General features: G+C 37.4%; 1 protein-coding gene across 1 annotated transcript in view; it reads left to right on the top strand.

Annotated features, from left to right (window-relative positions):
- LOC129006320 (zinc finger protein 37A) overlaps positions 1 to 16,748 on the top strand; it is a 32,458-nt gene that overhangs the window by 1,263 nt on the left and 14,447 nt on the right. The window contains 1 exon segment of the mRNA XM_054435870.2: positions 166 to 224. Coding sequence (XP_054291845.1) covers positions 210 to 224 — 15 coding nt within the window. The 5' untranslated portion in view covers positions 166 to 209.

Here is a 16,748-nt window from a genome sequence, read left to right as displayed (position 1 = left end):
ACCAAACGTTTTTACATTTGAAAACTAATGTGTCCAAGCAGTACATAACCATGCCAGAGTCATGCATGGACGTGTGAGTATCTCCCTTTTAGAGATGTTTTGCCAGCTGGGAAGTGGACCTTTTTAGGCAAGTGACATTTCTCATGATCTTTTCTTATTTCTCAGCTACCCCCTGTCGGCTTTCTCTGCTCTGCCAACACTAGTGGAAGATGATCACATCCCAGGTAAGTTGTTTATTTTTTCACAGTTTTGCTTAAAAGTAATTATTGAGGTTTAAAAAATGTCTATACATTCATATGAAAGTAGAAATAACATCCCGGAAAATATAGAGGAGAGGTCACATTACAGTTCATGGGTCAAATGCAGCCTACTGTCTGTTTTTTTATGGTCCACAAATGAAGGATGGTTTTTATATTTTTAGGTGGCTGAGGGAAAAAAACCAAGAGTATTATTTTGCTTGGAAATTATGTGAAATTCAGACTTCATTGTCTATGAAGTTTTATTGGGACTCAGCTATACTCACGTATTTATGTATTGTCTGTTGGTACTTTCACACTACAAAGGCAGAGTTGACTGGTTGCAGCAGAGACTGTAATGGCCCACAAGCCTAAAATATTTACTGTGTGACCCTTTACAGAAAATGTTTGCCGATTTCTGATAGAGAGTTGATGAAGAGTAAGACAAAAATGTCATATAGGTGAATGCAGATCTTGTGATCTTACAGTTGTGAAACTGGAACATAAAACAGTTTATCAGTGGGCTTTATTAGGTAACATTGTGAAACTTCCGATGACAGTCTTGCAGTTACGTAAAAAAGTAGTACAACAAAGTGAATAATTCATGTACAGTCCGGGGAAAACTTAAGAGATAGCAAAAGAAAGTATATGATTAAAAAATTCAAATAGGCCGGGCACATTGGCTCACGCCTGTAATCCTAGCACTTTGGAAGGCCGAGGTGGGTGGATCATGAGGTCAGGAGTTCGAGACCAGCCTGACCAACATGGTGAAACCCTGTCTCTACTAAAATTACAAAAATTAGCTGGGCGTGGTGGCACGTGCCTGTAATCCCAGCTAGTCAGGAGGCTGAGGCAGGAGTATCACTTGAACCCGGGAGTCGGAGGTTGCAGTGAGCCAAGATCATGCCACTGCACTCCAGCCTGGGCAACAGAGTGAGACTCCATCTCAAAAAAAAAAAAAAAAAAAAAAAATCCATTGAATTGTGTAGCATTAGGACTCATGGTTTTTTAAAGAAACAGTCCTGGTAGGCTAGGGTGATCATGGGTTGTTAGGATGTGGCAGGCTTTGTGACAGCCTTAGAGACTGGGCAGAAATGGAATATTTGTAATAACTTTCGAGGGATTCTAACTAAAAAAAAATAATTATGGTAAAACACACATCACATGAAATTCACAAGCCATTTTAAAGTATAGAATTCAATGACTTTAGTACATTCACAATGTTGTACAACCATAACCACCATTTATTTCTGGAATATTTTCATCACACCAAAAGGAAACAGCACCCTTAATAAGCAGTATTGTAACTTAATAAGGAGTTGCTCCCTTTTCCCCCCTCTGCTCCCAGCCCCTAGCAACCAATAATCTCCTTTCTGTCTTTATAGATTTGCCTAGTTTGGATATGGCATATGAATGGAATCATACAATTTGTGTCTGATCTCTCACTTAGAATAATGTTTCCAAGACCCATTTATGTTGTAGTTGTATATCAGTACTTTGTCCCTTTTTATGACTGAACAATATTCTATTATATGGATATACCACCTTTTGTTTATCCATTCATCTGTTGATGGACATTGGGGGTCATCCTGTGTTTCGCTGTTGTGGATAGTGCTCCTATGAGCATTCATGTACAAATATTTGTTTGAATACATGCTTTCAATTGTTTTGGGTATATACCTACGAGTGAAATTGCTGGGTGGTATGGTAATTTTACATTTAATTTATTGTGAAACCGACAGTTTTCCACAGCAGCGTGCTTTGCAATCCGTAGGAATTTTTAGTTAGCTTTTCTATTTCTGCAAAAAAGTATGTTGAGTTTTCGATAAGTATTGCATTGGGTAAGTATTAGAGTGGGTGATAACACTTTGGGGAGTGTTATCTTAATATTAAATCTTATAATCAATGAACATAAGATTTTTTTTCCCTAGGTCTTCTTTCCTTCATTAATGTTTTGTAGTTTTCAGTGTACAAGTGTTGCATATCCTTGCTTAAATTTATTAAATAGTTTTTCATTTAAATGCTGTTGTAAATTATATGAAATTCAGACTTCAGAGTCTATAAAGTTTTATCGGGACTCAGCCATACTCATGTATTTATGTATAGCCTGTGGGTATTTTCACACTATGAGGGCAGAGTTGACTGGTTGCAGCAGAGACTGTAATGGCCCACAAGCCTAAAATTTCTTTTGTTTCAATGCTATTGTAAGTGGAATTGTTAATTTGCTTTTTGACTGCTCATTGTAATGAGTACACAACTAATTTTTGAGTGTTGATCTTGTATCTTGTAATTTTGCTGAATTTGTTTCCTACTTCTAGTAGTTTCTTTGTGGATTCTTTAGTATTTTCTGCGTATAAGATCATGTCATCTGCAAACAAAACTATTTTATTTCTTTCTTTCCAATTTGGGTTTATTTATTTATTTACTTAGCCTAATTGCTCTGGCTGGAATTTTTAGTACAATGTTGAATATATGTGGCCAAAGCAGGCATCTTTATTTATTGTTAGTTTTTTGTTTTAGCAATCTTACCTGTTTTTGGATGTACAGTTCAGAAGCAGTGTTAAGTATATTCATATTGTACATCTAATCACCAGAACTTTTTCATTGTGGGAAATTGAAATTCTCTACCCATTAAACCATAACTCCCCATTTTCCCCTCCTCCTTGCCCCTGGCAACCACCATCCTACATTCTGTTTCTATGAGTTTCACTATTTTTGCTATATCTCATATAAGTGAAATCATACAGTATTTGTCTTATTGTGACTGGCTTATTTCACCTAGCATAATGTCCTCAAGCTTCCTCAGTGTTGTAGCATGTGTCAGAATTTATCTCCTTTCTAATGTTGAATGATATTTCATTGTACCCATGTTTTGTTTATTCATTCATCTGTCAGTGGACATTTGGGTTCCTTCCTCCTTTTAACTGTTGTGTATAATGCTACTGTGAACATGGGGTACAACTATTCTTTGAGATCCTTCTTTCAGTTATTTTGGTTATATACTCAGCAGTGGTATGGCTGGAACCTATGGTAATTCTATTTTTAATTTCTTGAGGAAACACTGACCTGTTTTCTACAGAAGGTGCACCATTTTACAGTCCCATCCTCAGTGTACAGGATTCTGATTTCTCCATATCCTTGCCAACACTCGTTATTTTCTTTTCTTGTTTTGATAGCAGCCATTGTAATGGGTGTATGGTAATTTTTCACTGTGGTTTTGATTTATATTTCCCTAATGATAAGTGATGTTGAGCATATTTTCATAAGCTTGCTGACCATTTATATATCTTTTATGGAAAATGTCTGTTCAAGTCCTTTGTCCATCTTTGAATCAGGTTATTTTGTTTGTTTTGAGTTGTAGGGGTTCTTTATATATTTTTTATATTAATTCCTCATCAGATACATGAATTGCAAATATTTCCTCCTGTTGTGTTGGTTGTCTTTTCATTCAGTTAACTGTGTTCTTTGATGCACAATTTTTAAGTTTGATGTAGTCCAATTTATTTTTACTTTTGTTGCCTGTGGTTTTTGATATTATAGCCAAGAAAACATTGCCACACGAATCCATTCTCCTATGTGTTCTGCCATGAGTTTTGTAACTTTAGTTCTTAGATTTAGGTCTTTGATTCATTTTGAGTTAATTTTTTTGTTTTTGTTTTGTTTTGCTTGTGGCTATCCAGTTTTACCAACACTATTTGTTAGAAAAATTGTCCTTTCCCTATTGACTGTTCTTGACAACTTTGTTGAAAATCATTTTACCATACATGCATGGGTTTTCAAGATTGTTTTGGCTAGTTGAGATCCCTTGAAATTCCATGTAAACTTCAGGATGATTTATTTCTATTTCTGTTACTATGTCTCCTTTGTAGACTTGACTTTTTTTTTTTTTATCAATATGTAGTGTTTTTTTCTTGTAACAATTTTTGATTTAAAGTGTCTTTTGTCTCAGTATAGCCACCCTGGCATTCTTTAGGTTACTATCCTCTTCTGTCATTTCAATTTCAACCTATTGTGTTGTGTGTTTGTATCTAAAGAGAGTGTCTTGTCGACAATATGTACCTGGATCATATATTTGTATTTATTTTGCCAATTTATTTTTTTTTTTATTTTATTTTATTTTTGAGACAGAGTCTTACTGTGTCACCCAGGCTGGAGTGCAGTGGTGCGATCTTAACTCTCTGCAACCTCTGCCTCCAGTGTTCAGGCAGTTCTTCTGCCTCAGCCTCCTGAGTAGCTGGGATTATAGGTGCACACCACTACACCTGTCTAATTTTTGTATTTTTTTCTTTTTTTTTTTTCAGTAGAGACGGGGTTTCACCGTATTGGTCAAGCTGGTCTCAAACTCCTGACCTCGTGATCTGCCTGCCTCGGCCTCCCAAAGTGCTGGGATTACAGGTGTGAGCCACTGTGGCCCAGCCTATTTTGCCAATTTCTGTCTTTTAGTTGGGAGTTTAGTTTACTTACATTTAGAGTAAATGATAAACTGAGAAAGGACTTATGCCATTTTGCTATTTGTTTTCCATACGTATTACATCTTTTTTGTTTTCAGTTTTTCTGTGTATGCCTTCTTTTGTGTTCGTTTTTTTCTAATGTGTCATTTTAATTCCTTTTGTATTTCTTTGTAGTCATTATTTACCTAGTGTTAATACTTGGAATTGCAATTAGCATATTGAATTTATAACAGTCTAGCTTGCATTAATACTAACTAAGCCTTAATATTATATAAAAACTCTGCTCCTATACAGCTTTGTCCCTGTCCTTTGTCTTCTTATTGTCACATTTTATGCCTTCATAAATAGTGTGCACATTACCATAGATTTATAATTATTAACTATTTGTCTTTTAAATCATATAGAAAAAAGAGAGAACATAAAAGCCAAGAATACAATAAGACTGGCTTTTGCATTTACTTACAGTAGTTACTTTTACCATTTGAATTTTTTGTGTGTTTGGATTGGAGTTACTGTCTAATGTCCTTTTGTTTCAACCTTAAGGACTTCCTTTTGCATTTCTTGTAGGACAGATCTAGTACTAATAAATTCTCTCAGGAATAAATTGATCTAGGAATGTTTTAATTTCTCCTTCATTTTTGAAAGGCAGTTTTGCCAAATGTAGAATTTTTGATATATTTTTTTTCTTTTGGCACTTGAAAGGTGCCATTATCCTACTGCCTCTGGCCTTCATGGTTCCTAATAAAAGGCTGGCTGTTAATCTTATTTCAGATCCTTTGTACATGGTTAGTCCCTTATCTCTTGCTACTTTCGAGATTCTTTGTCTTGTGACAATTTATTATTTCTCTCAGTTTGAAGTTCTTTGCGCTTATCCTAATTATAGTTTCTTGAGAGTCTTGGACATAGAGATTCATGTCTTTCATCAATTTGGAAGGTCTTCAGACATTATTTCTTCAGATATTTTTTGGTTCCCCTCTCTTCGTCAGCAACTCTTCTTATTAACTTATTGGTATGCTTGATGTTGTCTCGTGGATCTCTTAGGCACTGTCCATTTTTCACCATTCTTTTTCTCTGCTCCACAGAATGAGTAATCTCCATTAGTGTCTTCAATTTTGCTGATTCTTTGTTCTCTTTGAGCTCCATTCTGTTATTAAATCCTTCACTGATTTAAAAAAGATTTAGTTTTTGTACTTGTCAGCTCCAGACAGTCCTAATTACATTTTTGTAATTTTGTTCTGTATATTAATATTTTGTATTTGGCATGGCATCGTTCACCTGGTTTCTGTTAGTTCTTTGTCTGGTTTCATTTAGCTGTTTGCGCACATTTAGAACAGTTGATTTAAATTCTTTATCTAGTAAGACCAATAAAAAGGTGTCTTTGAGGACTGGTTTTATTCATTTCTTTTTTCTGTGTGTCTGTGGGTCGTATTATCTTCTTTGCATTCCTCATAATTTTTTATTGAAAACTGAACATTTTGAATATTAAAATGTGTTAATTCTAGAAATCAGATTCTTTTCCCCAGAATTTGTTGTTGCTGTTTATTTTGCAGTTTGTTTATTTTGTGACTTTTCAAAACTATTTTTGTAAAGTTCTTTGTTGTATGTGGTCACTGAAACCTCTGTTCTGTTAGTTTAGTGGTCAGTTTGTGATCTGACAGAGATTTCTTTAAATGCCCAAAGCCAAAACGAAACAAAAAACTCTTCTGGTCTTTGCATATTGGCCCTGTTTTAGGGCGCTCTTGTAATGGTTTGCCAGGCCATTTACGTCTGTGTGTAAAACTTTACTTCCTGCTTACACTGAGCCTGAAGGTCAACCAGACTGAAAGCTTAGGTTCCTCTCAGGTTTTTTGTGAGCGTGCATATTACCCTGGCCTTGCACATGACCTCAATTCCCTGGTTTATGCAGGAGCTTTTCAAACCCCTTATCCCCACCCTGGCCCTCATGTATTTCCTTCCCAGTTTTTCCACTCCCAGTTTTATCATTCCATCTGCTGCTTTTCTCATCTGGCTGCTGAGGCCAGATAATTGCCTTTAAATGTTTTCAACTAGCACTTCCTGGAAGACTAGCCCTGAGAAAGTTCCAAGGCAGGCAAAACAAAGACAAGCCTGTGAGCCACTTCTTCAGAGAGCCTGCATAGACAGATCAAAATACACAACTACAGTTCTCTGAAAACAAAGTGCATACTGTCCACTTTGGCACAGGCATCAGCAAGCCACACCAGGAATGTTCTGGGTGTACTAAGTTTTTAATTAGATTGGAGAATTCTGAAAAGCTTGATGCTGAGAGGGTTTTTTTTTGTTTTTCCAGCTTAATTGTTGCTTTAGTTTGGGATGGAGTTTTGGAGTTACCTATTCCATTTTCAGCCTGCTTCCCACATCAATTTTTGAGTAATTACTCTGTGGCACAACAGATATGCGTGGCCCATCTTGTCCTTTTCCTGCACTACCTCTGCCATCAGCCATTTCTCCAAAGGACATTGTTCTTTCTAGTGGAGGATGGAATTTAAAAACCAAGATCTGGGTGCTCATTGCTAGAGGCTGTCACTGCCTCAGACCCTCTCAATTGACAGAGTTAGGAAATATATGTATGTATGTGTACATACACACACAGAGAAATACACGTGTACACTTATTTTTGTATTGGTCTGTTTATACGTATTTTTTAAACAATGAGTTTACATAGACATTTCCCAGTTTCAATCTTAACCCCATAGCCTTTCTGTTTTCCATCTTTATAACTTCTTTCTCCAACAGTGAGGAACCAGGCTATATCATTATCCACAATATTTATTTGCTCCTTCCTGTTTGTATCCAATCTTTTTTTTTTGAGATGGAGTTTCACTGTTGGTGCCCAGGCCAGAGTGCAATGGCATGATCTCAGCTCACTGCAACCTCCACCTTCTGGGTTCAAGTGATTCTCCTACCTCAGCCTCCAAAGTAGCTGGGATTAGAGGCATGTGCCACCATGCCTGGATACTTTTGTATTTTTAGTAGAGATGGGGTTTCTCTATGTTGGTCAGGCTGGTCTCGAACTCCCAACCTTAGGTGATCTGCCCGCCTTGGCCTCCCAAAGTGTTGGGATTACAGGCGTGAGCCACTGTGCCCGGCCTGTATCTAATCTCTTAAACCTGCCAGTGCTACCTGTCTCCTCAGCTCTGGTTTGATCCCTTAGATCACCATCTTCCTGGAATTATCCATACTTGCTATATTAAATATTCAAATCAGATTTGATGTATTAAAACATTTTAGAAGTTAAAAGGGGCCATTTGACTAAGTCTTATTTTTGGAAAAACATTATTACTTTATGTAAGCTTATCAAAAATAAAATTTCTGCTTATTGGCAGCACAGTATCTAAACCTGTCTCTCCAGGTTGTCAAGCCACTACTTTGTCCATTAAGTTATAAGGACACTTATCTCATTCATGAAGGAAGGCAGAGCTTCCTAATCACCTCCTAAAGGCCATGCCTCTTCATACTATTGCAATGGTATTAGATTTCAACATATGAAGTTGTGAAGGGCACAAACATTCAGACCATAACACTAAATATTTTATTCTACTGGACACTATCATAAATGGGATTATTTTCTGAATTTCCTTTTGGATGGTTCATTGTTGGAGTATTTTTTTAACAAAAAACCTAATTGTTATGTGTTGATTTTGTACTCTGCAACTTCGCCAAAACCATTTGTTAGCTTGTAGATTTTTTGTGGATTATTTGCTAAATAATGTTATTTGCAAATAGAGTAGTTTTACTTCTGCCTTTCAATTTGAATGTCTTTTATTTCTTTTTCTTGCCTATTTGCTCTGGCTAGAACTTTTAATACAGTGTTGAATTGCAGTGGTGAAAGCACTATCCTTTGCCTGTTCGTGATCTTAGTGGGGAATGTTTCAGTCTTTCACTATGGAGTATGTTACCTGTGAGTTTTTTATATATGCGCTTTATTATGTTGAGGAACTTTGCTTCCTTTCCTCTGTTTTCTGAGTTTTATTATCCTTGAATGGTATTGGGTTTTGTATTTTTTTCCTGCATCATTGATATGATCATGTGTTTATTCATTTGTTTTATTAATGTGGTGTCTTACACTGATTAATTTTCTTATATTGAACCACTCTTGCATTCCTGGGATAGATCCAACTTGGTCATAGTATGTAATGTTTTTAATATGCTGCCAAATTTGGTTTGCTAGTATTTTATTGATAATTTTTTGCATCTGTATTCATAAGGGATATTAGCCTGTAATTTTATTTTCCTGTGAAGTCTTTTTTTGGCTTTGGTATCAAGATAATGCTGGCTGGCATTATAAAACTCAAGGGAATTAGTTAGGAAGTATTCCCTTCTAATTTTTGGAAATGTTTGAGGAAGATTAGTATTACTTCTTTAATTTGATAGAATTGACCAGTGAAGCCATCTTACCCTGGATTTTTTGCCCTTGGGCAGTTTTTAAAAAAATTACTGATATATCTCTTTACTTGTTATAAGTATGTTGAGATTTTCTGTTTCTTCTTGAGTCAGTTTTAGTAATGTGTGTGCTTTTAGGAAATGTGTCTATTTCATTGAGTTACTTAATTTATTAGTGTACAGTTGTTCATAGTATTCTCTTATAACCCATTTTTTTTTGTAATGTCACTTTCATTGCTGATTTTAGTTCTTTGAATTTTTTTCTTTAGTCAATCTAGCTAAAAGCTTATGAATTTTGTTTTATTTAAGGAATCAGCTTTTGGATTTTTTGGTTCTTTGTAGTTTTCTATTTTCTGTTCACTTATCTTTGCTCTAATATGTATTATATCCTTCCTTCTGCTAGCTTTGGGTTTAGTTTGATCCTTCTTTGCTAGTTGCTGAAGGTGTAAAGTTATTGATTTCTTTCTTTTTGAAAATAGGCATTTATTGCTATAAATCTCCCTATAGGCATACTCTTGGCTGCATCCCATAAGTTGTGATACAGTCTCTTTTTCACTCATTTCTAAGTATTTTTAAATTTCCTTTGTGCTTTCTTATTTGATCCATTAAACGTTAATATCCATGTTAAAAAATTTTTTCTGTTACTGATTTCTAGCTTTATCCTTTTATGGTCAGAATTTTTTTTTTTATTATTTCAGTCTTTTTAAATTTACTGAGATTTATTTTGTACCCTAATCTGTGGGCTTCCCTGTAGAATGTTTCTTGTGCACTTGAGAATAATGCATATTCTGCTGTTGGTAGGTGGAGTATTCCACATACTTCTCTTAGGCCTACTTGGCTTATACCATTATTCAAATACTCTGTTTTCTTACTGATCTTCTGTCTGGATATTCTATCCATTAATGAAAGCAGAGCAATGAAGTGTCCAACTATTATTACCAAACTCTGCATTTTTTCATTTAAATCTGTCAGTGTTTGCTTTATATATTTGGTTCTATTTTCTTTGATCCACATATGTTTGCAATTGATTTTTTTTATTAACACTTTTCCAGTTGTATAATGTCCTTCTTTGTCTCTTGTAACAGTTTTTTACGTAAAGTCTGTTTTTTTTGTTATTGTTGTTTTTTGTTTTTCTGGTATTAGTGTAGCTACCTAGCACTCTTTTGGTTATTATTTGCATAAATATCTTTCTTCATCCTTTCACATTCAGCTTACTGTTTCTGGATCTACAATGAGTTTCTTGGAGACAGCTTATGATTAGATCTTTTTCTTTTGTTCCCCTTATTTTCTGTTTTTAATTTTTATGGATACATAGTGAGTATATATATTTATGTGATTTATACACATGAGATATTTTGATATAGGCCTACAATGTGTAAAATCACATCAGAGTGAGTGGGGTATCCATCACCTCCAGCACTTATCCTTTCTTTGTGTTACAATCAAATTATACTCTTAATTATTTTAAAATGTACAATAAATTATTGTTGGGATTTGCTGGCAAGATGGCCGAATAGGAACAGCTCTGGTCTGCAGCTCCCAGAGAGATTGACGCAGAATGTGGGTGATTTCTGCATTTTCAACTGAGGTACCTGAGTCATCTCACTGGGACTGGTGGGACAGTCAGTGCAGCCCACGGAGGGTGAGCTGAAGCAGGATGGGGCACTGTCTCACCCAGGAAGTGCAACGGGTCTAGAAACTCCCTCTCCTAGCCAAGGGAAGCCATTAGGGACTGAGCCATGAGGAATGGTGCACTCTGGCCCAGATACTGCACTTTTCACAGTCTTCACAACCTGCAGACCAGGAGATTCCCTCTGGTGCCTCTGCCACCGGGGCCTGGGTTTCAAGCACAAAACTGGGTGGCCGTTTGGGCAGACACCAAGCTAGCTGCAGGATTTTTTTTTTCATACCCTAGTGGTGCCTTGGAACGCCAGTGAGACAGAACCATTCACTCCCCTGGAAAGGGGGCTGAAGCCAGGGAGCCAGTGGCCTGGTTCGGCAGGTCCTACCCCCACAGAGCCCAGCAAGCTAAGATCCACTGGCTTGAAATTCTCACTGCCAGCCCAGCAGTCTGAGCTCAACCTGGGATACTCGAACCTGGTGGGAGGAGGGGTGTCTGCCATTGCTGAGGCTTGAGTAGGCAGTTTTACCCTCACAGTGTAAACAAAGCTGCCTGGAAGATCGAACTAGGTGGAACGCAACACAGCTCAGCAAGGCTGAGACTGCCTCTCTAGATTCCTCCTCTCTGGGCAGGGCATCTCTGACAAAAAAGGCAGCGTCTCCCGTCAGGGGCTTATAGATAAAACCCCCATCTCCCTGGGATAGAGCACCTGGGGGAAGGGGCGGCTATGGGCACAGTTTCAGCAGACTTAAAGGTTCCTTCCTGATGGCTCTGAAGAGAGCAGCAGATCTCCCAGCACAGCATTCAAGCTCTGCTAAAGGTCAGACTGCCTCCTCAAATGGGTCACTGACCCCCGTGTCTCCTCACTGGGAGACACCTTCCAGTAGGGGCCGACAGACACCTCATACAGGAGAGCTCCAGCTGGCCTCTGGCAGGTGACCCTCTGGGACAAAGCTTCCAGAGGAAGGAACAGGCAGCAATCTTTGCTGTTCGGCAGCCTCCACTGGTGATACCCAGCAAACAGGGTCTGGAGTGGAACTCCAGCAAACTCCAGCAGACCTGCAGCAGAGGGGCCTGACTGTTAGAAGGAAAACTAACAAACAAAAAGGAATAACATCAACATCAACAAAAAGGACATCCACTCAGAGATCGCATCTGAAGGTCACCAACATCAAACACCAAAGGTAAGGAAATCCATGAAGATGGGGAGAAACCAGTACAAAAGGCTGAAAATTCCAAAAACCAGAATGCCTCTTCTCTTCCAAAGGATGGCAACTCCTTGCCAGCAAGAGAAGAAAACTGGATGGAGAATGAGTTTGACAAATTGACAGAAGTATGCTTCAGAAGGTGGGTAATAACTAACTACTCCAAGCTAAAGGAGCATGTTCTATCCCAATGCAAGAAAGCTAAGAACATTGAAAAAAGATTAGACGTATTGCTAACTAGAATAACCAGTTTAGAGAAGAACATAAATCACCTGATGGAGCTGAAAAACACAGCACGAGAACTTCGTGAAGCATACACAAGTATCAATAGCTGACTCGATCAAGCAGAAGAAAGGATATAAGAGATTGAAGATCAGATTAATGAAATAAAGTGAGAAGACAAGATTACAGAAAAAAGAACAAAAAGGAATGAACAAAGCTTCCAAGAAATATGGGACTATGTGAAAAAACCAAATCTATGTTTGATTGGTGTACCTGAAAGTGACGGGGAGAATGGAACCAAGTTGGAAAACACCCTTCAGGATATTAGCCAGGAGAACTTTCCCAACCTAGCAAGAGAGGCCAACATTCAAATTCAGGAAATACAGAGAATACCACAAAGATACTCCTTGAAAAGAGTAACCCCAAGACACATAATCATCAGATTCAGCAAGGTTGAAATGAAGGAAAAAATTTTAAGGGCAGCGAGAGAGAAAGGTCAGGTCACCCACAAAGGGAAGCCCATCAGACTAACAGCAGATCTCCCTGCAGAAACCCTACAAGCCAGAAAAGAGTGGGTGCCAATATTGAACATTCTTAAAGAAAAGAATTTTCAACCCGGAATTTCACATCCAGCCAAACTAAGCTTCATAAGCGAAGGAGAAATAAAATCCTTTACGGACAAGCAAATTCTGAGAGATTTTGTCACCACCAGGCCTGCCTTACAAGAGTTCCTGAAGGAAGCACTAAATGTGGAAAGGAACAACCAGTGCCAGCCACAGCAACAACATACCAAATTGTAAAGACCATTGACACTATGAACAAACTGCATCAACTAATGGGCAAAATAACCAGCTAGCATCATAATGACAGGATCAAATTCACATATAACAATATTAACCTTAAATGTAAACGGGCTAAATGCCCCAATTAAACGACACAGACTGGCAAATTGGATAAAGAGTCAACACCCATCAGTGTGCTGTATTCAGGAGACCCATCTCATGTGCAAAGACACACATCAAAATAAAGGGATGGAGGAATATTTACCAAGCAAATGGAAAGCAAAAAAAGCAGGGGTTACAATCTTAGTCTCTGATAAAACAGGCTTTAAATCAATGAAGATCAAAAGAGACAAAGAAGGGCATTACATAATGGTAAAAGGATCAATGCAACAAGAAGAGCTAACTATCCTAAATATATATGCACTCAATACAGGAGCACCCAGATTCATACAGCAAGTTCTTAGAGACCTACAAAGACACTTAGACTCCCACACAATAATAGTGGGAGACTTTAACATCCCACTGTCAATATTAGACAGTTCAACAAGACAGAAAATTAACAAGGATATTCAGAACGTTAACTCAGCTCTGGACCAAGCAGACCTAATAGACATCTACAGAACTCTCCCACCCAAATCAACAGAGTGTATATTATTCTCAGCACCACAACACATTTATTCTAAAATTGACCACATAATTGGAAGTAAAACACTCCTCAGCAAATGCAAAAGAATGGAAATCATAACAGTCTCTCAGAACACAGTGCAATCAAATTAGAAATCAGGATTAAGAATCTCACTCAAAACTGCAGAATTACATGAAAACTGAACTACCTGCTCCTGAATGACTGCTGGGTAAATAATGAAATTAAGGCAGAAATAAAGAAATTACTTGAAACCAATGAGAACAAAGACACAACGTACCAGAATCTGTGGGACACATTTAAAGTAGTGTCTAGAGGGAAATTTGTAGCACTAAATGCCCACAACAGAAAGCAGGAAGGAGGTAAAGTAGACACCCTAACATCATAATTAAAAGAACTAGAGAAGCAAGAGCAAACAAATTCGAAAGCTAGCAGAAGACAAGAAATAACTAAGATCAGAGCAGAACTGATGGAGATAGAGATACGAAAAACCCTTCAAAAAATCAATGAATCCAGGAGCTGGTTTTTTGAAAAGAACAAAATAGAATAGCCAGAAGAATAAAGAAGAAAAGAGAGAAGAATCAAATAGATGCAATAAAAAATGATAAAGGGGCTATCACTACTGATCCCATAGAAATACAAACTACCATCGGATAATACTGTAAACACCTCTATGCAAATAAACTAGAAAATCTAGAAGAAATGGATAGATTCCTGGACACATACATCCTTCCAAGTCTAAAGCAGGAAGAAGTCAAATCCCTGAATAGACCAATAACAAGTTCTGAAATTGAGGCAGTAATAGCCTACCAACCAAAAAAAGGTCTAGGACCAGACGGATTCACAGCCAGATACTACCAGAGGTCCAAAGAGGAGCTGATACAATTCCCTCTGAAACTATTCCAAGTAATAGAAAAAGAGGGAATCCTCTCTAACTCATTTTTTGAGGCCAGCATTGTCCTGATACCAAAACCTTGAAGGGACACAACAAAAAAAGAAAATTTCAGGCCAATATCCCTGATGAACATCTATGCAAAAATCCTCAATAAAATACTGTCAAACCAAATCCAGCAGCACATCAAAAAGCTTATCCACCACAATCAAGTCGGCTTCATCCCTGGGATGCAAGGCTGGTTCAATATAGGCAAATCAATAAACATAATCCATCACATACACAGAACCAATGAAAAAAACCACATGATTATCTCAGTAGGTGCAGAAAAGGCCTTTGACAAAATTCAACACCCCTTCATGCTAAAAACTCTCAAAAAACTAGGTATTGATGGAATGTATCTCAAAATAATAAGAGGCATTTATGACAAACCCACAGCCAATATACTGAATGGGCAAAAACTGGAAGCATTCTCTTTGAAAACCAGCACAAGACAAGGATGCCCTCTCTTACCACTCCTATTCAACATAATATTGGAAGTTCTGGCCAGGGCATTCAGGCAAGAGAAAGAAATAAAGGGTATTCAGATAGGAAAAGAGGAAGTCAAATTGTCTCTGTTTGCAGATGACATGATTGTATATTTAGAAAACTCCATTGTATCAGCCCAAAATCTCCTAAAGCTGATAAGCAACTTCAGAAAAGTCTCAGGATACAAAATCATTCTGCAAAAATCACAACCATTCCTATACACCAATAATAGACAAACAGAGAGCCAAATCATGAGTGAACTCCCATTCACAATTTCTACAGACAAAATTAAATACCTTGAAATACAACTTACATGGGATGTGAAGGACCTCTTCAAGGAGAACTACAAACCACTGCTCAAGGAAATAAGAGAGGACACAAACAAATGGAAAAACATTCCATGCTTATGGATAGGAAGAATCAGTATCATGAAAATGGGTATACTGCAAAGTAATGTATAGGTTCAATGCTATCCCCATCAAGTTACCATTAACATCCTTCACAGAATTAGAAAAAACTACTTTAAATTTCATATGGAACCAAAAAAGAGCCCAGATAGCCAAGACAATTCTAAGCAAAAAGAACAAAGCTGGAGGCATCACACTACCTGACTTCTATACTGCAATGCTACAGTAACCAAAACAGCATGGTACTGGTACCAAAACAGATATATAGAGCAATGGAATAGAACAGAGGCCTCAGAAATAACACCACACGTCTACAACTATTTGCTCTTTGACAGACCTGACAAAAACAAGCAATGGGAAATGGATTCCCTATTTAATAAATTGTGTTGGGAAAACTGGCTAGCCATATGCAGAAAACTGAAACTGGACCCTTTCCTTACACTGTATACAAAAATTAACTCAAGATGGATTAAAGACTTAAATGTAAGACCTAAAACCATAAAAACCCTAGAAGAAAACCTAGGCAATACCATTCAGGACATAGGCGTGGGCAAAGACTTCATGACTAAAACACCAAAAGCAATGGCAACAAGAGCCAAAATTGACAAATGGGATCTAATTAAACTAAAGAGCTTCTGCACAGCAAAAGAAACAATCATCAGAGTGAAGAGGCAACCTACAGAATGAGAGAAAATTTGTGCGATCTATCCATCTGACATAGGGTTAATACCCAGAATCTACAAAGAACTTAAACAAATTTACAAGAAAAAAACAACCCCATCAAAAAGTGGTTGAAGGATATGAACAGACACTTCGCAAAAGAAGACATTTATGCGGCCAACAAACATATGAAAAAAAGCTCATTGTCGCTGGTCATTAGAGAAAGTCAAATCAAAACCACAATGAGATACCACCTCACATCATTTAGAATGGTGAGCATTAAAAAGTCAGGAAACAGATGCTGGAGAGGATGTGGAGAAATAGGAACGATTTTATACTATTGGTGGGAGTGTAAATTAGTTCAACCATTGTGGAGACAGTGTGGTGATTCCTCAAGGATCTAGAACCAGAAATACCATTTGACCCAGCAATCCCATCACTAGGTATATACCCAAAGGATTATAAATCATTCTACTATAAGGACACTTGCATATGTATATTTCTTGTGGCACTATTCACAATAGCAAAGACTTGGAACAAACATAAATGCCCAACAATGATAGACTGGATAAAGAAAATGTGGTACATATACACCATGGAATACTATGCAGCCATAAAAAAGGATGAGTTCATGTCCTTTGCTGGGACATGGATGAAGGTGGAAACCGTCATTCTCAGCAAACTAACACAAGAACAGAAA

This window comes from Pongo pygmaeus, chromosome 8, assembly GCF_028885625.2.
Source record: "Pongo pygmaeus isolate AG05252 chromosome 8, NHGRI_mPonPyg2-v2.0_pri, whole genome shotgun sequence".
Taxonomy (NCBI): domain Eukaryota; kingdom Metazoa; phylum Chordata; class Mammalia; order Primates; family Hominidae; genus Pongo; species Pongo pygmaeus.
Note: the sequence above shows the minus strand (reverse complement) of the source record. Positions and strands in the feature narration are given on the sequence as shown.